This window comes from Lucilia cuprina, chromosome 6, assembly GCF_022045245.1.
Source record: "Lucilia cuprina isolate Lc7/37 chromosome 6, ASM2204524v1, whole genome shotgun sequence".
Lineage (NCBI taxonomy): Eukaryota > Metazoa > Arthropoda > Insecta > Diptera > Calliphoridae > Lucilia > Lucilia cuprina.
This window is the reverse complement of record NC_060954.1, coordinates 43,790,652-43,815,390: the sequence shown is the minus strand read 5'-3', so window position 1 is coordinate 43,815,390 and position 24,739 is coordinate 43,790,652. Positions and strand designations below refer to the sequence as shown.

The window sequence follows — 24,739 nt, the reverse complement described above, 5'->3', positions numbered from 1 at the left end:
TAAATTTTTTTCTTGCTGCCTTCATAAAAGAGTTTTGTTCGAAAACTTTCAAATATTAAAAAAATGAAATTGTTGTTGTTGTTTTTTGTTTAATTTTTTTTATTTATTTACTTAATAAAAATTTTCTTTTTTATTTGTTCTTATATTTAAAATAATAAATATTTATATAAAAAATAGTTCATAATTTTTTTTATATATAAACTTTAACATTAATCACAATTTTTTAACAATATTTCATAGTTTTTAATAGAAAAAGGTCTTTTAGGTTCTGTTTAACACGTTAAAGGGTTAAATTGTTGATAACTTAAGTTGTTGTTTGTTATCATGTTTAAAAGCTTTCTGTCTGCAAAAGCTCTTTTATGCTCTCCGCTAAATTAAAGTTGTGTTTGAATATGTTAACAAAAATAAAAAAACGTGAAGTAATGGATAAGCTTGAGTTCCTTTGTACAGTTCTTTAAAGGTATGCTTTGTTACAATGTTGTTTTAATAGGTTTTTTCTTGTTTTTTTTTTCAACTAAGACATACTGTTTATACAGTTTCACACGATTTTATTTCCATTTTAAAACTTTCCATGATTACGATCGCAGGGTAAAATACCTTAAGCTCCAATCTATTTATAAGTATTCGGAATATTCAAACGTCTCTGGGACGTTGCAATTTCATCCCTAAGCAAATGTTCCGTTTGCTATGGTTTTGATGTCAATTTAATACAAAAATTTGAAGTTTTAATTTCACAATAGCAACTATCAAAAATTGGCTTCTTTCTTCTAGTTATTTCCTTAAAAGTGGCTTCCTTTCAGCTTTCAAAAACCCAACATGTTTCATTCTATAACTCTTAAACCATAAGAGAGGAAAAAAGTTTCCGACATTTTTAAAATTTGAAATTTAGACACGTAAATTTAGACTGTTAAAAGCTTTCTAGAAGTAGTCTTTAACCCCTAGTTATGTCCAAGCGGTTTCCTTTCCGACAACCCAACTTGTTTCATTGTATAACTCTTAAACCAAAAGAGAGGAACAAAAGTTTTAGACAATTTTAAAATTTGAAGTTAAGACTTGTAAATTTAGACTTAAAAGCTTTCTAGTAGTAGTCTTTAACCCCTAGTTAGGTCCAAGTTAAAAGCGGCTTCATTTCAAAAATCCAAAAGTTTTAGACAATTTTAAAATTTGAAGTTTAGACTCGTAAATTTAGACTGTTAAAAGCTTTCAAGTAGTAGTCTTTAACCCCTAGTTAGGTCCAAGTTAAAAGCGGCTTCCTTTTCGCTTTCAAAAACCCAACTTGTTTTATTCTATAACTCTTAAACCAAAAGAGAGGAACAAAAGTTTTAGAAATTTTTTAAATTTGAAGTTTAGACTCGTAAATTTAGACTTTAAAAGCTTTCTAGTAGAAGTCCTGATATCTAACTCTCTAGCGATTCTTTTTTAAGAAAAGAAGAGTTAGGTTTGTACGTAACCAATAATCTCAAGGATTTCTGTACATATATAGTCCAAGAGTCGTGAGTAGTGTTTCTATGATTTAGATGTTATAGTTTATATTTTACGCTTAAACTGATGAAACTATTATTTTAAAACGTGAAGAGTCTTTTGATTTATAGATATAGACTGATATAAGCAATGCTTAGGACCAATAACGCGTATGGGGCTTAGCTAGTATTCCAATAAAAGTTTTCTTCAATCTAAAACTTCTTGATCTTCAAAATTCGACTTCAAAACTTATAAGTTCAATATAGATTAAATATGAAGATACGTCAGTATTTAAATGTTCCGTAGATTTCATTCAGACCACAGATTCTGGTAACGGAGCACTTAGCAGTCTTGATAATCGCCAAGGTATATTTCTTCCGATCTGATGCTCTTGGGAATTGCCTCAAAATGTGACAGACATACAAAACCAAAATTTTTCGTAATTTTAAATTTATTATAAAGATTTCTATATATGTAAACAATTTGCATCATTTTAAATTCGTTTTAAAATGAAAATTTCTTTAAAAGTTCATCCTCGTCGTAACAAGCATACCTTTAAATATCTGTAGTGTACAAGGATTTTCTTTAAACATTTCGCCGCTTAAATTTCTTCACATTTATCATGTTAGTTAAATGGTTATGTTTTTTTTCACAAAAATTTTAAAAATAATATAATTGTTATGAAAATAATATTGTTGTGGGTGATTCTTTCTTCTCAGTTTTTCTCTTTAAATATTAAGTTTTAATGTTAATTTCGCTTAAAGCACCTTATTCACAGCATTTTAGACACTACTCTTTTCTTAATGGTTGTTGGCTTTTATGTGTGGTAGTGAAAGTTTGTTTTTTTTTTGGAAGGGTGGGTTTTTATTAGTTTATTGGATCCTTCCCCCGTAAACTATCAATGATCTCCAACGGCATGACCATTTGTTGCTGCTGTATGAACGGGTGTAGCCTGAAAGCTTTCCATTTGTGAGGGTCTGACGGGTGTGGTTATAATATCACCGGCATTTGAACGACTGCGTGTCACTAGCATGGGTGTTTTAGGGCGGGGTGTTTCACTAAGCTTGATCTTGACGCGACCAGTTTCGGGTGAGTACACGGGTGAATAGCGGCCGGATTTGGGCGAGGAAGGCAGGTAGGGTTGATTGGGATCATTATTGTTTTGTTCTGCCTGCTGGGGCTGTTGACTGTACTTTGAGGCTCTGGGTGATTGTGGTGGTGGATATCTGGGTGAGATGGGATAGTATTCATGTGGAGCCTGCAATTGAGAGCCAGGACGACTGTCTTCCGGTTCATCGGCATGAGCAGCACCATTGCCATTAGCATTACCGTTTTTATTCAGTAAAGGTTCATTTTGATTGGGACCATCTTTAGTATCCCCGTCATAGGGTTTGGAGCCATTAATAGGTTTAGCCATATCGGATTTAGTTTTTTCTCCAATCAAAGGTACATGTTCGGGAACACCATTACGTAAAGGTTTGCCCAATTGTTTCTTGTCCATATCTACCAATTCGGTTTGAGGATTTTCGGGATCATTACGATGACTGCTGTGCTTGCAGCGTTTAATGGCCACATACAACAAAAGACCAATGACAATGAGACCAATAACACCCAAAAGGAAGTAGGTAGCATTGCTATCATCCTTAGTTTCACCCATCTTAGCATGAGCCACAGCATCAGTTTCGGGTCCATCAGTGGAAGGTTCATTACCCTCACCCAAAGTGGGTACAACCACAGGTTTAATTTCTTCCTCTTCCACTTCTGGTTCTTCGGTGCTGGGTCTAGGTTTCTCATCGCCATCGAAAATACCCAAATTATGACGGAAGACATCAGAATCAACTGCCGGCTCCTCAATGGGTTTGTTATCATTCATATCATCTTCATTCAAATCACCATCATCTTCTTCCTTTGACTCGGGTATATCAAAATCGTCGGTGATTACATGTTCGCGATGTATAGCGGGTATAAACAACATACCACCACCACTGCCAGAACCTTCATCATCTTCTTCGGGCATATCGGTGGTCACTTCATCTACAGGAGCCGAGTTGGTGCTAGTGTCCAACATATCCAAAGGCAAATTCATTTCACTTAAATCGCCAGAACCCTCAACTTCATTTAACATAGTTAGAGCCGAATTTTGGGCACTGGTAGTCTTTTTGGTATTACTGTCAATGGGCATAAAATCTTTACCCAATTCCTCTTCATCTTGTACCTCATCACCAGAAGCCTCAAAGGGCTGATCACCCATCATCAATTCATTTTCTTCTTCCTCAGCAGCATTGTAACCCAATCTCTTCTCCTTTTCACAAACTGCCGATTGTTTGACCTGCAACCAGGATTTGCCTTTGTAGAGGGTAGGATAGAAACATTTCACTGGATGTTCCATAAAGACATGACGCTCTTGCAGCCAGTTGCGCACCTCTAAGGTTTCACATGAGCAGTTGATTTGATTGTGGGCCAATTCCAATGACTGCAATTGTGTCAATTTGGTAAATTCCAAGGGCAAGTTGGTAATATCGTTGTGCTGCAAATTCAAAGACTGAACATGTTGTGGCATTTTCGACAATTTAGAGGAGTTAATGCGATTGTGCTTCAAATTCAATTTCTTAATACGTCTGCCCAGGTGACCAATTTCATGCAATTCATTGTGTGACAAATCAATGGAAGTGAGATCGTGCAGTTTTTCCAAAGATTTGGCCAAACGAGTCAAATTTAAGAATGACAAATCTATGGAATGTACCGGCAGTGTAGCCTCTAAGGGTTTCTCCGACTGAAGACCCTTTAGAGACGTACATTTGGCATGCAAAAATGGTTTATGTGTATTGTGAGCCAAAACACAGTGACAGTCTTCGGGACACAAATAGTTTTCATCAGCCTTAAGATCCACCGGAGATGACGACGACGAGGTGTCAACAGCATGTGTAGTAGTGTGTGCTGTGGGTGTAGCCACAACCATAGAGCATAGTAAAAGGCTTAATAAGGTTAAGGACAATTTATAAGATTGTCTCGTCGTTGTTGGACTCGTCATTTTGTTTTTTATTTGTGTTTATCTCTCTCTCTCCCTCTCTTTCTTTCTCTTTTAATGTTACACACTCTTCTGTCTCGAATTGATTTCGGTTGAAAGATGAAGATGTGAGAAAAGTTGGCAGTAAATGGAACTCCTCTTAGTTATTTTAACTGTAAAGATATAAAAATTAAAAGAAAATTTTTGTAATTAATTTGTAAATTTAATAACAAATACCTTAAAACAAAAATTTTAATTAGATTTTAACAACACAACTAACTTATTACTACCACTGCAAATATCTGACTAATTTTGGTTCTATTACTGGCAACATTATCAAACCAAATTGGCTATAGAAGTATTATTTTTTTATAATTTCCAATACATTACTTTCGTACTTTTATTTTTGGTATCTAGAGTTACGTCATTTCCAGTTGTACTTAAATCCCATACGAGTATGAAATTATTCGCTGAAAAAATTTTTTTTGCTTTACAAAGAGTTCGTTTGGAATTCGCTTCTCTCTGTTTGTCAACTGATAAGAAGACTTCTTTATTTATTTTCTAGTTTGTTTTTGGTTGCGATTTCACTTGTCAGCGTTATCGCATTTTGTATATCTTGTTATAGATTTCATTATCACATTTAAAGGCTCAGCAGTTAATATATTATTTTACGATTCGCTTTTGCCCCAAAAATATACCATGAGTAAATACTATATACATATATGTACATACATATGTATTTAAAAGTTCTGTAACCGCGTGCATGACCATATATCGGTTCCATTATATATACATACCTAACTCTCTTCAACAACCGTTTTTGTAAAGTTTTAACAACTTAACTAATTCCTTTTTTTTCAATTTGCAGACGTCTATGTTATGACATCAGTTATTAAGTTGAGTATTTTCTTAACAATATCGCTAGTTTTGACGCAATTGTTCATTTCTTTTAAAAACACTTGAAAATCATTATTTCTTCTACAACATGAGTATGAGTCAGTTCTAATGGACGTGTTAGATTTAGAAATACAAAACAACAGATAGTGTTAAAAATAAAATAAAAATATGCTAATTGGAACTGAATATGGCCGTTGAAGGTAATTGATTTGTTGAAAACAAAAAATGTACATTCATACACTTGTATGTTAGAAACATGAGCTAGAAATTTGAATTAATTTTGGTATAAATTTATTATCAAACTTCTTTTGGGCTTTTGAAACACTGGATCATATTTAGTAATCAATTAATCAAATTGAACACAAAATTTTTCATTATTTTCTGTAATCGATATTGCTTCACATATTCTTTGTTCTCTAGGTTACCACGATTAACAGCCTCCTAAGGACCCTAACTGAGAAAGGACATTGTCTGCTACGCGTACAATGTCGTAATACTTTTAAAGTGAAAGGATTCAAATTACTTGTGAAGAAGAGCTGAGGATGCTTTCAATACAGCTTCGAGCTGGGCTCAACCAAGAGTCCTCAATGCTAACCCGGCGAAGTCGGAAATCTAACTTTTCACAAGAAAGACACAAATTTTGACGTATTCCTGAGCAAGAAGGTACAATTCTCGATTGGAAATTAAAATAAGAGAGACACCACATAGAAGTTAGGATCAACAAGGCACATCGGTGCAGGGCGATATGTAAGAGAACTATAGGCATGAAATGTGGCCTCCAGTTCTAGTCTAGTAGACCGGAGGTGGTGGGTTCGATTCCCACCAGTGGCACTGGAAAAGGAGCACACAACAGGTCCGATAGAGGCCTAGGTGTATTTCTTCGGATTTGGTGTATATAAGTACATCCTCCTTTCAAACTAACTAACTATAGGCATGAAATGAGGTCTTAGTCCTTCTATGACAAATTGGCTTTATAAAAGTTTAATTAAATCAATTCTTGTTTATGCTCTCATAATCTGGTGGACTGCTTTGGCTAAAAAGCAGTAATATCGTACTACTACAGGGAGTTCAGTGTACATGCTTCTTGGATATATGTATACTACTTCAACCAAAGCTCTGGAAACGTTGCTAGATATTTCATGGATGCCAGACACTGAATATATGTTTGAACCGCTTTAACTGAGTACTCTCCGAGAGGAAAGGTTTACATCATATGGGTACCAGGCCACTCGGGAGTAGACGGCAACGAAAGGGCGAATGTAACAGCTTTAAAGGAAAGGAAGTTCGAGGTAGTTATCCTAACAAACGCAAAAAACATTTGACGCTAAAAAAGCTGAGTTAAAAATATGGGTGAGTAGAACCACAAAGATCCTATGCGCTGACCTTAACGAGAATAAGACGAGTAATCTGATCAAAATGAGCAAATCTGAACTAAGTATGATGGTACGTGGTTTTTAATACCCTTATCCCCCTCTTTCCTGATCTACATTATAGTTTTTTCTATTGTCTGGAATATTGTTTAATGTAATGTCTCTTTAGTCTATGGTCTACACTATAACTTACTCGATATTCTGAACTTTACTTTAGATTTACTTTGTAATTTAGTTTTGATAGTATGGTCCATAGTTTGCTCTACAATTTAGTCGGTAAACTGGACTGTAGTTGAGTTTTGCTTATAGTCTGAACTATAGTTTAGACCATAGTCTGTTTTGGTCTGTACTCTGATACACAATTCAGTCCATAATCTGGACTATACTTTAGTCTACAATAATTTGCTTCATAATATGGTCTTCTAGTCTAACTTTATTCTAATTTATAATATATTTCTGTTTAAATATATTGGAAATTAGAATAATGTCTGGTCCATAGTCACAACTGTAGTTAACTTTATAGTCTTGACTATAGTAAATATTCTGTAGTACAGTACAAATTATTATTAGACTTTAAACTTGTCTATTGTTTGGATGGATCTGATATTCGTGTAGTCTAGCCTGCCTAGGCTGTACCTAGTCTGTGCTATTGTTTAATTCATAATTTGTACCAAAGTCTAGCCTACAGTCTTAATTGAACTTCAATATATTCTTATCTCATAGTCGACAAAGATATTGTTTGAACTATAGCAAAGAGTAGGAACTGGAATAAACAGTTGATACTATATCTCTAGACTTTAGCCAATGTTAATTTACAATTTTACTAGGTTATCGAAAATAAATAATTTATTTTCAACATCTGTCCACCAAAAGCCACCATTGACCACATTTATGAAACCAAACGATTAATCACAAATTTTTTAGACTTCCAGAGAAACTGGTGGTTTTGAACTGGTTTAAAAAATAAACTTCCAAGAAATTTTCTCTTCAATTGTAATTATATATTTTTTTTATATTTTTATGCAATTGTGGGTGCATGCTCACAATTAATGGAACCTCCAAACATACATTAACAACGGCGTCCAACAGTTTGCAGTCTATGAATGTAAACCAATGATTTTTTACTTTCAACAGAAATAAAAATGAAAAATAAATTAAAATCGCATCAAAGTTATATATTTAGATAAAAATCAATTCAATCAGTGTATTGCGTTTAAAACAAACGAAGGAATAACCAAAAGAGTGGAAAACAAACAGAAGACCGTCATTTAAATTGTTAATTAAGTTTAACAACAATTTAACAATGTTGTCAACCTGGTTTTAATCTTAAAGATATACATAAATAAAACCCAGACGAATAAGAGTGATTAAAATGCTCATGCGGTATTTACAATGCAGTCAGTCAGTCCCCCCTTTGTAAAGTGCAAGTGATCTGGTTGTTTTGATGTGGATCACTTAATAATGATATGCAACTAAGCATTCATTAAAAGGAATTTGCATGAGTATTTATTTTAACATATCCAACAATGTACAGTGGGTATGATTGGAAAATAAACTACTATTCCGACTTCATTACCGCAGCTATGAACGAGGAGGCAAGAAAATAGCCCACTTCCTCTAAAATTTCACTGTTATAGATAATCATAGCAAATTGTCACAGGTTAAAAGACATTTTTTCATAAAAAAATTATTCAATAAACCTTTGATAAATTTGTATGAATAAGGGAGATAGTAAGTAATTTATTCTTATTCATTACTTGAAGGTAGTCAATCCTCAATTTTCTAAAAAGAGTGAACATTTGTATCGTGTCAATGTATTTTAGATACATTATGATAGACGACAGCATCAATGAAAATCTTTCTATTTTTTCTATTTTATCAAAGATAACTACAAAATCCTCTACTAATTACTAGTATTTGCAGATTGAAAAATAATAACAAATCTCTTGCTTTAAATACTTGAACAATCATTAATATTAATTTACAAAGTCCAAGAAAAACACACAAGAAAGTACAATGGGTCATGCCCATGGAAAATGATACCCTACAACTTGGACGGAAAATTTACCATATATACAATATACAGACTATAGACTAAACTATAGACTAGGCTATAGACTAGGCTATAGACTAGACTACAGACTAGACTATAGACTAGACTATAGACTAGACTATAGACTAGACTATAGACTAGACTATAGACTAGACTATAGACTAGACTATAGACTAGACTATAGACTAGACTATAGACTAGACTATAGACAAGACTATAGACTAAACTATGGGCTAGACTATAGATTAACCTATTTACGCAACTGCGAACTAGAATAGACTGTCTTAACTTCTAGTCTTTACTATACACTAGACTATAGATTTAACTGTAGACCAGATACCCCAAAAAGGTGGGTAGTACTGGCGAACATAAATGCCACATTAAACCTATCCCATATAAAGAAAATAAATTTGTAATAATTGATAGCATTTTTAATGGCTGTTACAAACATAATAACTGCTCCACTATGTGGAGTAGGAGATAAAAACAAATTTGTCATAAAAGTTTTTGCTAAAATTAACAGCTTCGAACATGAAATTTCCTTGACGCGAGCCATTAAGACGGACACACAAAGAGAAAGTAAAAATAAATATTAATAAAAAAAAGACGGCCATTAAAAAAACTAATAATTTTTTAAGGTGTCCATAATAATAAACAAAACAAATTAAACCACGTAATCCTAGTTTGTCTAAGTGTCATTAGTAGCAACACAACAGACATTCATTTAAAGTTTACTATTTGTTTTTTTGAAAAAGTCAGATTTTTTAATTATATGGATTTTAAATAAATAACAAAATCTCCTCATTTGTCTAGTAAAAACATAAAAGATTAACAACAAACACACACACACACCTATTATTTTGTTGACTGCTTCAAAGTCTTAAGATAACACAACTGCAGCATGCAACAAACGGCTGTAGTTGAAGCAAAAAGAAAACAAAACTATTGTACAGATTTGTTGTGATAAACAAAATTTAATGCCAATATTTAAAGATTTTCCATCATTATGAATCTAATAGTCTGATAGTGAGCGTCAACAATAACAATAGATGTAGTAGTAGTAATAGCAGCAACAGTTGCAACAACATTTAAAACACTATATTTGTCAATGTTGTCACTTATTGACCATTTATTGTTAAATCAATTTCAACAGCTGTTACTTGTCGTAAAGTATGCTTAACTGTAATAATACAACTATTAATAATTTACACTGAAAGAAAGTTTTGATTTGTAATTAGACGGATTTCTTTTAGGCCTTACCGAAGAGTTCTAAATATAGATCCACTTAAAACAGAAGTCTGTATCTTTAAAATACATACGAAAAATACTTGTTGAATCTGGATAGACAACAGACTGTAGTCTAAACTATAAACTAAAAAATAGACTGGACTGTGGACTAGACTATTGATTATACTAGACTATAGACCAGACTATAGACTAGAATATAGACTAGACTATATACTAGATGATAGACTAGACTATAGACTAGATTATGAACTAGACTATAGATTAGACTATAGACTAGATTATGAACTAGACTATAGATTAGACTATAGACTAGACTATAGACTAGACTATAGACTAGACTATAGACTAGACTATAGACTAGACTATAGACTAGACTATAGACTAGACTATAGACTAGACTATAGACTAGACTATAGACTAGACTATAGACTAGACTATAGACTAGACTATAGACTAGACTATAGACTAGACTATAGACTAGACTATAGACTAGACTATAGACTAGACTATAGACTAGACTACAGACTGCCGTTATATGCTATTTTTAAAAATTCCTATTAAATTTTCATAAGAATTTTTTCTATATTTTTTGTCCAGTGCAAATCTATCAAGTGTTCGCCTAACATCATTTGTAATTGTATGAGCATGTTGTTTGTTGTCGTGTTTTATTTTTAACCACAATAAATTAAATTGATTTTTTTTGCAATTATTTTTTGTTTTTGTTTTAATAAATTTTTACACACTGTATAATTTCATTTAATAAAAATCAAAAGTGACAATTGCCATTTTTATGATACTTTAATCAATGAATGTGCTTTTGCTACTTCGCGTTTTTTATTGTTTTGTCTACAATAAATTATGTGTGAATAAATGATAAAGACATGGTGGAAGTCGCTAGGGGAATATTAACGAAGATTTATTAAAAACAAATGCTGAAGATTAAGAAAAATATTGGACTAAGTATATCGGTAAATATTTAGCTTCAAAGCAAACCTTTTTTAAAATCGTGTTCCATTTTTTTTAAATTTCATCAATTTGTTCAAAATAATATCCAAAAGAGGATAGTATTTGTCATACATTTTGCGTTTTAATTATAATTATTTGTTCACACATAAATTTAATTTCAATTACACGCATGTCACACAGAATAGCAACAGAAACAGCAAAACTAAAAAAATACACACTCCATTTCAAACCATCGCAACCATTCATAGATTGAAAATAATGAAACAAAACAACAACAAAACGACTGACAGACGGACGGACCGACGGACAAATTACCAAAGACTTTTATACTTTAAAACTAAACAGAGCTCTCTAGACATGTAATGGGATGGGATGGCATTGATTTACGTCTAGTTACTTGTTTGCCAGCAATATTTTGTTGTATTTATTTACAAGTTTGAATGGTTGAGATGAATGAGTATTTGTCAGATAGTGTGAACACAGTAAAATCTTAAGTCTAATCATTCATTATTAACAGCAAGCAAACAATAACAACAACACCAAATGCGGCAACAATTGTAACAACAACAACAGCGACAGCGGCAACAATAACAACATCAATAACAATGTGTGAATTTATTCAATATATTTGAGTTTTGGGATCTGGGATCTGCAATCTGGGTAGAAACTTTGTTGTCATCGTGTGCATAAGTTAAAAGAATTAATTCGTTAATGAGTTTTTGTTATTAAACATAAAATGGATAAAATTACAGCTTTCAGTTGTTTGAACTTTTTCACTCTTAAGATTCAGCTTTTTTTCTGATTTTAAATAGGAAACTTCTCGAAAGCTCTTATAGAATAAAATTGTAGAAGACTTTTACACTGAAGATATCGGGGTCCTGCTAGAAGATAGATTACAGCATATACATATTCGGGCAGGTGGACAATGGTCAACGTTATATGTAACCATTTTTATATAATTCTGGTTGACAATATTTATCTGGCATGTCCTATCCTATACGAGATCTTATTTAGTTAGTTAATTAGTTAGTTTGAAAGGAGGATGTATACACACCAAATCCGAAGAAATACACCTAGGCCTCAATCGGGCCTGTTGTGCGCTACTTAACCAGTGCCACGGGTGGGAATCGAACCCACCACCTCCGGTCTACCAGACTAGAACATTAACCACTAACCTACCGAAAGCCATGAGCTCTTAATGTTAAGTGCTTTTTCGACATAAGATTATATATACGACCATTTAAATAACAACAACCATTTAATGACCTATTAGACTTGTAACCAAGTTCGTACTTTATTTGAAAATCGGAGAAGTACTCGTTGTTAACAACATAAAAACTGTCAAATAGAGACGGAAGGACTTTACCACCCACTTGATATATGTATTGCTGCAGTAAGATATCAAAATAGGTTGTTGATCAGGAATCTACTTCTTTCAGCAGCTATGACCGGATACTCAAAAAAACTCGCTTCATCTTTATCTTTATTCCTGCAACTATGGCAAAATTCGTTAAAGGGCAACATAGCATCTAGTGTTCAATTAATGCTGCGATATTTACTGTTTACATCTGGTTATGAACTATGGTTTGTCTACATGTATTCAGATTATTCTATATACTTTAAAGCTATTATGTGTAGGAAAAGGCCTAATAAGAGGTCTAGGTTCTATATTAAACTAATCGCCGCATAATTATAGTTAAAGCAGATTTGTGAAAAAGAAAACATTTTCGGAACAGGTTCTCTATAGGAATATTATTGTCGCATTTTCTATACGACAGTTTAGAACAACTTTGGACCAACATAAATTTGGTGTTAGATTTTAGATTTATATAAAAGGTCCACTTTTCCGCCAGAACTCTTTAGAACGGAAGGAATAAACAAAGACAATTTATCATACCCTGTTCTAAAGCGTAGTTAAAGCGACTGAAATGAATTATTGGATGGACCAATATCTGAACAATATGAAGGTTAAGGCAAAATTTTCAACCTGCAGCTTATCATTGTCATTTAAAGCTTAATGTTTGCTCAAATGTTACGATCGTTTTTCGGACAACTTTCACTTTATTTAATGTCGGACAGATCCACAACGTCCTGTAGTATTTGGATTATAAACGATTGGGTAAAGATTCGCTATGTTACAGTAAAACTCCCCACCAACAGCTCAACAACCAAGTCCATTTCACATATTATGTAAATCATGATTTCTGAGCCTTTAATAACGAAAGTTATGAAGTAATTTTGAACTTTGGAAGATAAGCAAATCGTTGGAGTTGGAGGACAATTTCGCGAAGATTGTCTGTAAAATAACATAGTTATGTGAACAAAGAATTTAAACGACAACATGTATGGTCATTATATACTCGTAAATTGAAGTAAATTTACCCTGTAATACAGAATAATATGGAACAGAACGAAAGCTGCAGCTAAGCTTTTAAAATCTAACAAAAATCAAATAGTGTCACCTGGTGTTATTATTAGTGAACAAATTTCGCTACATCCCTGCTCTTTGGCGGAAATGTGTTTAATACTTATAATTGTTTAAAAAAAGACATGAGTTTTATTGCTCAGGTAATCAAACAGATGTCACAACCCCTGCTTACGTGAGCTTAAGTGTTTGCCAAATTATTAAAACAAATAAAGGGGAAGTATTTAAAATTGAAACTTCTACAAAAACGCAACCACCATTATAAAGCAAACTCTTGCTTGTTTAATATTAGAATCTATTAAAGTTAGGCTTCCAATTTACTAGTTGTTTTTCAGGGACTATTTAAGATTTACGAATACTTTGACATACATTGACATGAAACGTCCAGCTCTTTTGGGTTCAGATCGTATGGTTAGCAATTTCTCTGCTTTTGAATACCTCCTGCTGCTCGAAAACGTTTTAAAATTACTGATTATGTAGCTAGTCTTAATAATTTTGTTTTACATTTAACTTCACCCAACCTTAGGATGGAGCATTTGTTTTCAAAAATTTAAAACTTTGTTACCATACGAATTGAGATCTTGAAAGAAGATCTTATTTGTCCAAGTTTTAAACGGAATTGTGGCTTTCGATGAAAATGAGATCCATTGCGATACCCTGAAGTATATTTAAGAAATCGTATGTAAAGCCCGGCCAATAAGTTATATCGACACTAAAGTCAAATAATCAGGGGGCTAGGATAATGGGGGATATAAAAGCTTTCTATCTACTATAAGAGATGAATTTTTTACCAGTTCATTACGGAAAATGTGTTCCGAATGCATCTGATTCGTTTGAAGCAAGCATTGGTCGAAAAACTTATAGAATAAGCGGGCATTATTGATAAGGAATACTTATAGTCCAAACTTTGTTACGTCCCACTATGATTTTGTTTCCTTCGAACAGATAGATGGACAATAGACAGCGATGTCTATAAGCAATGAAAAATATATATCTAAATTGGATAATCCTAGTTAACAAAATTTATCTGGCATGTCTGATTCTATACGAGCTCTTAATTTATTTAAAGATGATATATAGGACCTGGTGTCAATTATAAACTAATCGTCATGGAAATTATAACGACCATTTTATGACCTTTTAGACTTACAGCCAAACTGATACTTTATTGGAAAATCAGAAAATAAGGAATAAGGAAAATTGCTTTCTATGCGATATGATTTACTTTAGAACATGATATCCGAAATTGCCTAAATAACCAGGGCGCTAAGATAATGCGCTCTATTTGGTAGGTATATAATGAAGAGCTTAAATTTTACCAGTGCCTATTAGGGTATCCATACTGAATACCTCCGATTTGTTTGGAGCGAAGTTTGGGAAGTTTTACCTCACCATACTTATAGTCCAGAACTTGTAACGTTCCACCATTTCTTTTTACCAATGCAAGATGCTCTGGGATACAGTTAAATTTAGAACATGATATCTGTAATCGGCTAAATATTTGGGGCGCTATGGATTATGCTCTGTATTTGGTAGGTTTAAAAGGTCGCTATCTATAATGAAATGATAAAATTTTTCCTGTGTTTCACGAAATATCTATTCCGATTGCATCCAATTTGTTTAAAGCGAAGTTTATTTTGCCATACTTATAGTCCGGACTTTATAACGTTCCAATATTTGTTCTCATCGATGTAAAAAGCTCTCTATGGGATACGATATGGAATCTGTGTTGTTTGATGGGCGCATTGGCTGAAAAACTTCTAGAATTAATGGCTATTGTACCAGTTAAAAACTATATCAGAAGAAAGTGGTAGGGAAGTTTTAACTCGTCATACTTATAGTCCAGACTTTGTAACAATCGACTAAATTGTATTGATGTCATCTTAGGGCGCTAGGTAATGGCTCTGTATTTGGTGGGAATAAAAGCGTCCTATCTATTATAAGATATTAAAATTTTGCCAGCCCATCAGGGAAAATCTGTACCGAGTGCATCTGATATGTTTGAAGTAAGCATTAAAAGAAAAACTCTCAGAATATGCGACAGTTATAGCCGTTAAAAAAACATGTGGTTGGAAAGTTTAGCCTCATTGTACTTATAGTCTCTTTGCACTGGCCCACTACTATTTATTTTATTGGAACATGTTATCCATCTACCGATATTACCGAAATTGGCTTTATTGATGGCCTAAAAAGGCAGACTCCATATGTATATTTTATACATTCTTTTAAATCCACTTACTGCAAACTCACCATAAATTAATAATAATAATAATGTTGCGCACCATTTGTCAGAGACCATTAAGATGATGATGGCGAGATGGCGATGTTAATCGTATGATGGCATGCGTAAAGAAAATTAAATGCTCAAACTTAAGCCTTCGACTGAGCATGCGTAAAATGTAGAGATTTTTCTTATATTTTTTTTTACAGAAAAATACTTTAAACGAAGTGTAAAATTTAAAAAAAATAATTTTTTTCCAGACAAACAGATGACATGGTGAATGAATGAGCAAAACCAACGGAACAACATTTATCGGCAAGAGTGTTGGTAAAAATATTTTGATTGTTCCTGTATGCAATTTCCGTTATTTTTTTGTTTAGATATTTTTTATTATTTTTTCGCGGCGGTCTTTTTTGTCTTTTAACTTTGTGAGCAAAACTTAATTTTAGTTCTTTTTTTCTGCAAAATTTTTTTTTGTTGATAAGTTATTGTTTAGATATTTATCATAATGTGTTGTTATGTACATCTTTAAGATGTTTCTTCCGTTGCCATTTAAACAAGAATCACAAATTTTGCACATTTGACTTGTAAATTAACTTCTTGTTTAATAAAACTATTTAAAGAAGCATACAAATTTAGGTAAATTTAGGAAAAAGAAGTAGTAAAATTTTATGAAACTCTCAGCAGATACTCTTAGCATTACTTTAAACATTACTTTGTAATAACAATTTCCTAGAGCTCATACAAATTAATCTCTGTGTCACACTTTCATTAATTTCTATTGTTAAAGCTTTAACTTAACATGCACAGCATGCAGCATTTACTTTCAATGAACTGAGAGGGATTTGAGAAAAAGATTTCTGTGTCTGTTTATGCTTTAAATATGTTTAATAAACCATAAATTTTTATTTGTGTCTAGCATCTGCTCAGATACTCATTCATTCGTAGTATGTAGTTAGTTCATCATAAACATGTGGGCATTATGATTATATGTTTCTTTCATTTATTATTTGCAAAATTTATTATGATCTTTCGTTATTTGCCGTTAAATTAGAAAACCGGTTGCCAGATTTTATATTTTTTATTTTAATTCTTTGTATTTCACGTTCGTATTCTAATTTTTTCGTATTTTTTTGAAAACATTTATATGAATGAATTGAGCTAATAAGTGGATTGCTAATAAATCGTTTAGTAGAAATTCGAAGGTTATTTTTTGGAAGAAAAAGAGCTCAATCTTATAGCTTACTTAGATTTTCTGGAATATCTTATAGGAATGAGATATAACATGGCTCATAGAATAAATTAAAATTTGACCTATGACCCTAAAGGTTCTACAGTGTTATTCTAATCATTAACTCTTAAACTCACAGACATTCGCTGCATGTTAATCGAAATGCCATTGGTTTTGGCGTAACCCTACTGGACATTCGGAAACAGAATACCAACAATAACATGGGAAAGGACAAAGGATAAGATGATGTATGATGAGGAGCACATAAGTCAATATCTTTTAATGCCATCTATGCGATTTAAAAGAATTCGTTCTTAAGTTGAAAAAAACCCTTTAAATGGACCTGATTTATACGGTGCATAATGTTTCTTATTATTAGATTTTTTTGGACCATTTTCCAATATCGTTTGTCCTTAAATAAAAATCGAATTTCATCAAGTTATCTTGATAACTGCGACCGGTAAAGTTCGCATAAACTTTACATGAACACACAGAGGGACATACAGATATAGCTAAATCGAAAGTGATTCTGAAACGATTGGTATACTTGAAGGACCTATCCACTATAGTGGTGTAGAGTATACAAAATGTTATCCATACGAAATTAGTTACACTGAAAGAAAAGCTCTTCAAAAATCCAATGAAACTTTTACGTTAACCTTGGTAAATAATACGTTAAAAGTTTGGTAAATAATACGAAATTTTACGTTGTATTTACGAAAAAACATACTAGTCTAGTCCATAGTATAGTCCACTCTCGTCTATAGTGTTGTCTAGTCTATAGTCTATTCTATAGTCTAGTCTATAGCCTAGTCTAGTCTATAGTCTAGTCTATAGTCTAGTCTATAGTCTAGTCTATAGTCTAGTCTATAGTCTAGTCTATAGCCTAGTCTAGTCTATAGCCTAGTCTATAGTCTAGTCTATAGTCTAGTTTATAGTCTAGTCTATAGTCTAGTCTATAGTCTAGTCTATAGTCTAGTCAATAGTCTAGTCTATAGTCTAGTCTATAGTCTAGTCTATAGTCTAGTCTATAGTCTAGTCTATAGTCTAGTCTATAGTCTATTCTATAGTCTAGTCTATAGTTTATTCTATAGTCAAGTCTACAGTCCAGTATATTGCCTAGTCTATAGTCCAGTCTATAGACCCTAGTCCAGTATACACACAGAGTATACAAAATGTTATCCATACACAATTAATTACACTGAAACAAAAGTTCTTCAAAACTCCAATGAAACTTTTACGTTAACCTGTTTACACTAATGCAATCAAAAGTTTGGAAAATATTACGAAATTTTACATTGTATTTACGAAAATTACTTTAACATAAGTACTAGTCTAGTCTATAGTATAGTCCACTCTCGTCTATAGTGTTGTCTAGTCTATAGTCTATTCTATAGTCTAGTCTATAGTCTAGTCTATAGTCTAGTCTATAGTCTAGTCTATAGTCTAGTCTATAGTCTAGTCTATAGTCTAGTCTATAGTCTATTCTATAGTCTAGTCTATATTTTATTCTATAGTCAAGTCTACAGTCCAGTATATTGCCTAGTCTATAGTCCAGTCTATAGACCCTAGTCCTCAGCCTAGTCTAAAGTGTAGTCCAAAGTCTAGTCTAAAGTCTAGTCTATAGTCTAGACTATACTCTATCTTAGAAAACCTTCTTTAGTATAAATATGTATATTTTCTCACAATAAATATAATCTAATCGAAAACAAAATAAAACAAAATAGAATATAGGACGTAACTTCCACAACCACCATACAATTATGTATAGAACTTTCCAAAAAAGCTCTTCTACAAATATGTGAAATTGAAACGAAAATATTAACACAATCTCATTAAACATATTTAAATAAAACCGTTTCAACCCAGTTAAATGTTTATTGCCAATTATATTTAAAGAAAACACTCCAACTATCTCAAAACTTAACTAACAACACACTATAGTTAATTCTATTTAAATGCCAGCAATATTTAAATTTAATAACTACATATTTTCCATACTTAAAACTAAAAACTAAGTTATTAGTTTTTATACTTTTTAATAAAGTCAATGTTCTCCAAAGACTGGAAACAAAAAAATTAACAAAAAAGAAAGAAATTTAATACGATTGTTTTTTCATTCGCTACAATTCCTTAAGTAGACAACAAGACAGACAGACCCACAGACAGCAAGCCAGCCATTAACTTACATAAGTGTGGTTTAAAGAAAAAAAGAGTAAAACTAACAAAAAAACATTGAAAAATATTAATAAAAGAAAATTATTATTATTTTTTGTTTAAATTGCAAGTTTAGCATAAACGTGTCATGAATTAGATCATTGTGTACGAATGCGAAAAATTGTACATAAAAAATTACATGAAATACATATACATTTATGGGTATAAACGACCATGTTGTGCCCTATATCCAAAAACGGACTGATGTCAAAGAATGCCAAGTATAATATAGTGTAATGTGTAAACTAGTTAAATTTATAGTTTAAACTTAGCAAATGGTCTAGTCTAGAGTTTAGGCTTTGACCTAGTCAATAGTGAAGTCTTGAGTCTATTAATAATATAGTCTATATTTTAGTATATGGCCTAATCTATAGTCTAGTTTAAAGTATAGTCTAGTAGCCTAAAGTCATTTATATAATCTATAATCTTGCCTATGTCTAGTCTATAGTATAGTCTTTTCTAGTCTATAGTGTTGTGTAGTCTATAGTACGGTCTAAAGCCTAGTTTATACAACAGTTTAAATTCTAGTCTAAGGTTTAGTCTAATCTACAGTTTAATCTATAGTCTAGTCTATAGTCTGGTCTATAGTCTAATCTATAGTCTCGTCTATAGTCTAGTCTATAGTCTAACCTATAGTCTATTCTATAGTGTAATATATAGTTTAGTCTATAGTCTAATCTATAGCCTTGTCTACAGTCTAGGCTATAGTCTAGTCTACAGTCTAGTCCACAGTCTAGTCTATAGTCTAATTTATAGTCTAGTCTATAATCTAATCTATAGTCTAGTTTATAGTCTACTCTATAGTTTAGTCTATAGTCTAGTCTATAGTCTAGTCTATAGTCTAGTCTATAGTCTAGTCTATAGTCTAGTCTATAGTCTAGTCTATAGTCTAGTCTATAGTCTAGTCTATAGTCTAGTCTAAAGTCTAGTCTATAGTCTAGTCTATAGTCTAGTCTATAGTCTAGTCTATAGTCTAGTCTATAGTCCTCTATAGTCTAGTCTATAGTCTAGTCTATAGTCTAGTCTATAGTCTAGTCTATAGTCTAGTCTATAGTCTAGTCTATAGTCTAGTCTATAGTCTAGTCTATAGTCTAGTCTATAGTCTAGTCTATAGTCTAGTCTATAGTCTAGTCTATAGTCTAGTCTATAGTCTAGTCTATAGTCTTGTCTACAGTCTTAGTCTATAGTCTAGTCTATAGTCTAGGTCTTATAATCTAGTTTATAGTCTAGTCTATAGTCTAGTCTATAGTCTAGTCTATAGTCTAGTCTATAGTCTAGTCTATAGTCCTAGTCTATAGTCTAGTCTATAGTCTAGTCTATAGTCTGGTCTATAGTCTAGTCTATAGTCTAATCTATAGTCTAGTCTATAGTCTAGTCTATAGTCTAGTCTATAGTCTAGTCTATAGTCTAGTCTATAGTCTAGTCTATAGGCTAGTCTTATAGTCTAGTCTATAGTCTAGTCTATAGTCTAGTCTATAGTCTAGTCTATAGTCTAGTCTATAGTCTAGTCTATAGTCTAGTCTATAGTCTAGTCTATAGTCTAGTCTATAGTCTAGTCTATAGTCTAGTCTATAGTCTAGTCTATAGTCTAGTCTATAGTCTAGTCTATAGTCTAGTCTATAGTCTAGTCTAGTAGTCTAGTCTATAGTCTAGTCTATAGTCTAGTCTATAGTCTAGTCTATAGTCTAGTCTATAGTCTAGTCTATAGTCTAGTCTATAGTCTAGTCTATTGTCTAGTCTATAGTCTAGTCTATAGCCTAGTCTATAGCCTAGTCTATAGTCTAGTCTATAGTCTAGTCTATAGTCTAGTCTATAGTCTAGTCTATAGTTTAGTCTATAGTCTAGTCTATAGTCTAGTCTATAGTCTAGTCTATAGTCTAGTCTATAGTCTAGTCTATAGTCTAGTCTATAGTCTAGTCTATAGTCTAGTCTATAGTCTAGTCTATAGTCTTGTCTACTGTCCAGTCTATAGTCTGGTCTATAGTCTAGTCTATAGTCTAGTCTAAAGTCTAGTCTATAGTCTAGTCTATAGTCTAGTCTAGTCTATAGTCTAGTCTATAGTCTAGTCTATAGTCTAGTCTATAGTCTAGTATATAGTCTAGTCTATAGTCTAGTCTATAGTCTAGTCTATAGTCTAGTCTATAGTCTAGTCTATAGTCTAGTCTATAGTCTAGTCTATAGTCTAGTCTATAGACTAGTCTATAGTCTAGTCTATAGTCTAGTCTATAGTCTAATCTATAGTCTAGTCTATTGTCTAGTCTATAATCTAGTCTATAGTATAGTCTTTAGTCTAGTGTATAGTCTATAGTCTAGTCTATAGTGTATCCTATACTCTAGTCTATAGTCTAGTCTATAGTCTAGTCTATAGTCTGGTCTATAGTCTAGTCTGTAGTCTGGTCTATAGTCTAGTCTATAGTCTAGTCTATAGTCTAGTGTATAGTCTAGTCTATAGTCTAGTCAATAGTCTAGTCTATAGTCTAGTCTATAGTCTAGTCTATAGTCTAGTCTATAGTCTAGTCTATAGTCTAGTCTATAGTCTAGTCTATAGTCTAGTCTATAGTCTAGTCTATAGTCTAGTTTATAGTCTAATCTATAGTCTATAGTCTAGTCTATAGTCTAGTCCTATAGTCTAGTCTATAGTCTAGTCTATAGTCTAGTCCTATAGTCTAGTCTATAGTCTATCTATAGTCTAGTCTATAGTCTAGTCTATAGTCTAGTCTAATAGTCAGTCTATAGTCTAGTCTATAGTCTAGTCTATAGTCTAGTCTATAGTCTAAGTCTATAGTCTAGTCTATAGTCTTAGTAATTAGTCTAGTCTATAGTCCTAGTCTATAGTCTAGTCTATAGTCTAGTCTAATAGTCTAGTTCTATAGTCGAGTCTATAGTCTAGTCATAGTCTAGTCTATAGTCTAGTCTATAGTCTAGTCTATAGTCTAGTCTATAGTCTAGTCTATAGTCTAGGTCTATAGTCCTAGTCTATAGTCTAGTCTATAGTCTAGTCTATATTTCTAGTCTTATAGTCTAGTCTATAGTCTAGTCTATATCTAGTCTATAGTCTAGTCTATAGTCTAGTCTATAGTCTAGTCTATAGTCTAGTCTATAGTCTAGTCTATAGTCTAGTCTATAGTCTAGTCTATAGTCTAGTCTATAGTCTAGTCTATAGTCTAGTCATAGTCTAGTCTTATAGTCTAGTCTATAGTCTAGTCTATAGTCTAGTCTATAGTCTATCATAGTCTAGTCTATAGTCTAGTCTATAGTCTATCTATAGTCTAGTCTATAGTCTAGTCTATAGTCTAGTCTATAGTCTATCTATAGTCTAGTCTATAGTCTAGTCTATAGTCTAGTCTCTATAGTCTAGTCTATAGTCTAGTCTATAGTCTAGTCTATAGTCTAGTCTATAGTCTAGTCTATAGTCTAGTCTATAGTCTAGTCTATGTCTAGTCTATAGTCTAGTCTATAGTCTAGTCTATAGTCTAGTCTATAGTCTAGTCTATAGTCTAGTCTATAGTCTAGTCTATAGTCTAGTCTATAGTCTAGTCTATAGTCTAGTCTAAAGTTTAGTCTATAGTCTAGTCTAAAGTTTAGTCTATAGTTTACTCTATATTATAGTCTATTGTTTAGTCTAGTCTATAGTCTAGTCTATAGTTTAGTCTATAGTCTAGTCTATAGTCTAGTCTATAGTCTAGTCTATAGTTTAGTCTATAGTCTAGTCTATAGTCTAGTCTATAGTCTGTAGTCTAGTCTATAGTATAGTCTATTGTCTAGTCTATAGTCTAGTCTATAGTCTAGTCTATAGTCTAGTCTGTAGTCTAGTCTATAGTCTATACTATAGTTTATTGTCTAGTCTAGTCTAGTCTATAGTCTAGTCTATAGTCAGTAGTCTAGTCTATAGTCTATACTATAGTCTATTGTCTAGTCTAGTCTATGGTCTAGTCTATAGTCTAGTCTATAGTCTAGTCTATAGTCTAGTCTATAGTCTAGTCTATAGTCTAGTCTATAGTCTAGTCTATAGTCTAGTCTATAGTCTAGTCTAGTCTATAGTCTAGTCTAGTCTATAGTCTAGTCTAGCCTATAGTCTAGTCTAGCCTATAGTCTAGTCTAGTCTATAGTCTAGTCTAGTCTATAGTCTAGTCTAGTCTATAGTCTAGTCTATAGTCTAGTCTATAGTCTAGTTTATAGTCCATTGTATATTCTAGTCTGGCCCAGTCGCTCGTCTACAATGGTGTAGGGTATATCAAAAAATTGTTCACAAAAAAAATAATGTCATGTTTGTTTTATTCATGTCAATAAACTTGTAACTGAAGAAAAATACAATAAATTCAAATGGTTGTCGGTCGGTCGTCGTATTTATAACAACAACATTATGCGAATAAATACATAAATTTACAAGTATTTATTTTAGTTTATTTTATGTTTTATTTCTTATTTTTTTTTTGTTGCTCTCTCTTCTTTCTGTATTAGTTATTAAAATTCATGTAATAAATTTGTATTTTCAATCGAGCGGAAGTTGCCAAAAACAACAACCACAACTATAAATAATTAAATGCTACAAATGAATATGTTGAGTTTGAAGTTTTATTTTCGCTTTAAAGCGGTATCACCTTTCACAATGATGTCAAACGACTAATTTAATGTTTATATATGTTAAATATAAGAACTTATAAGTTGCATCAAGGTTAAGGGCATTTAATATGAGTTTCAATGAAGTGTGTGTAATTAGAGAATTTTCCTAAGAAAATGCTATTGAAATGAAGAGGAGAAATGTAAGTAGTTTTATAAGGAAAGTAGGGTTAATGGATATGCTTCATATATGAAATAGACATATTAATGAAAAGGAACTTTGGTGCCCCGAATCTTTGTCCTGCAATAAGTCTAACTTGTCCTCTCAACAAGTCCCTTGTACCGAAACCTTAGTGTAGATTTTACGTCAGAAAAGTACTTATTTGTTACTCTGATGACCAATCTTCTCTATCACCTATATAGGGTATCATCATGCCCTCGACAATCTTTTTTTACTTGTTTTCTACTTGCATTATATTATTGCGAAATTTTTTGTGTAAAATTTTTTTATAAAGCTTTTAATTTAGGTCATTATTAGACGTTAAGTAACAAAAAAAAATAACAAGAAAACCTCATAACTACTTAAAAACGATTCAAAGAATCATACAAGTTTCAATTCAAGTCTAAAAAGACTGATTATAAAAAAATATATACTAAAAGAAGAATTGAATTGAAAGATACTAGAGAAAAAGAGCAACGAAATAAACCAAATATGCTAATTAGTCAATATTATATCGCATATGTAGTAAAATAGAAAATAAGTCTAAAATTCATAGAAAAAAAAATTTAAGAAATGTCGACAACAAATTGTAAATATTTTTAAGATAATTTTGTCTACAAGTAATAATAATAATAAATATTGAGCTATTCATAACTAACAACAATATTTTTGTTTTTTTGTTCAAAAACTATAAATATTTACACAAATTAGAAAAGAATTTCATTCAAAAATAACGTTTCCTTTAAACTTGTATTAGTGATTTCAAATTTTTGCTTATTTTTAAATAAAATTTATTAAATGCATTTCTATTATATCTTTTTTGACGGCCATAAATTTAAAAATACATTTTTTAATTATATTAT

General features: G+C 32.0%; 1 protein-coding gene across 3 annotated transcripts in view; it reads right to left on the bottom strand.

The window, feature by feature from the left end:
• LOC111684312 (protein windpipe) overlaps positions 1 to 24,739 on the bottom strand; it is a 67,776-nt gene continuing 43,037 nt past the window's right edge. For 2 of the 3 annotated variants that reach the window (XM_023446452.2, XM_046953657.1), the window contains one exon: positions 1 to 4,641. In XM_023446452.2, coding sequence (XP_023302220.1) covers positions 2,360 to 4,492 — 2,133 coding nt within the window. In that variant the 5' untranslated portion in view covers positions 4,493 to 4,641 and the 3' untranslated portion in view covers positions 1 to 2,359. Of the gene's footprint in view, positions 4,642 to 4,705; positions 4,724 to 24,739 lie in introns of those variants that run through there. The other variant, XM_023446453.2, reaches the window with a different exon arrangement.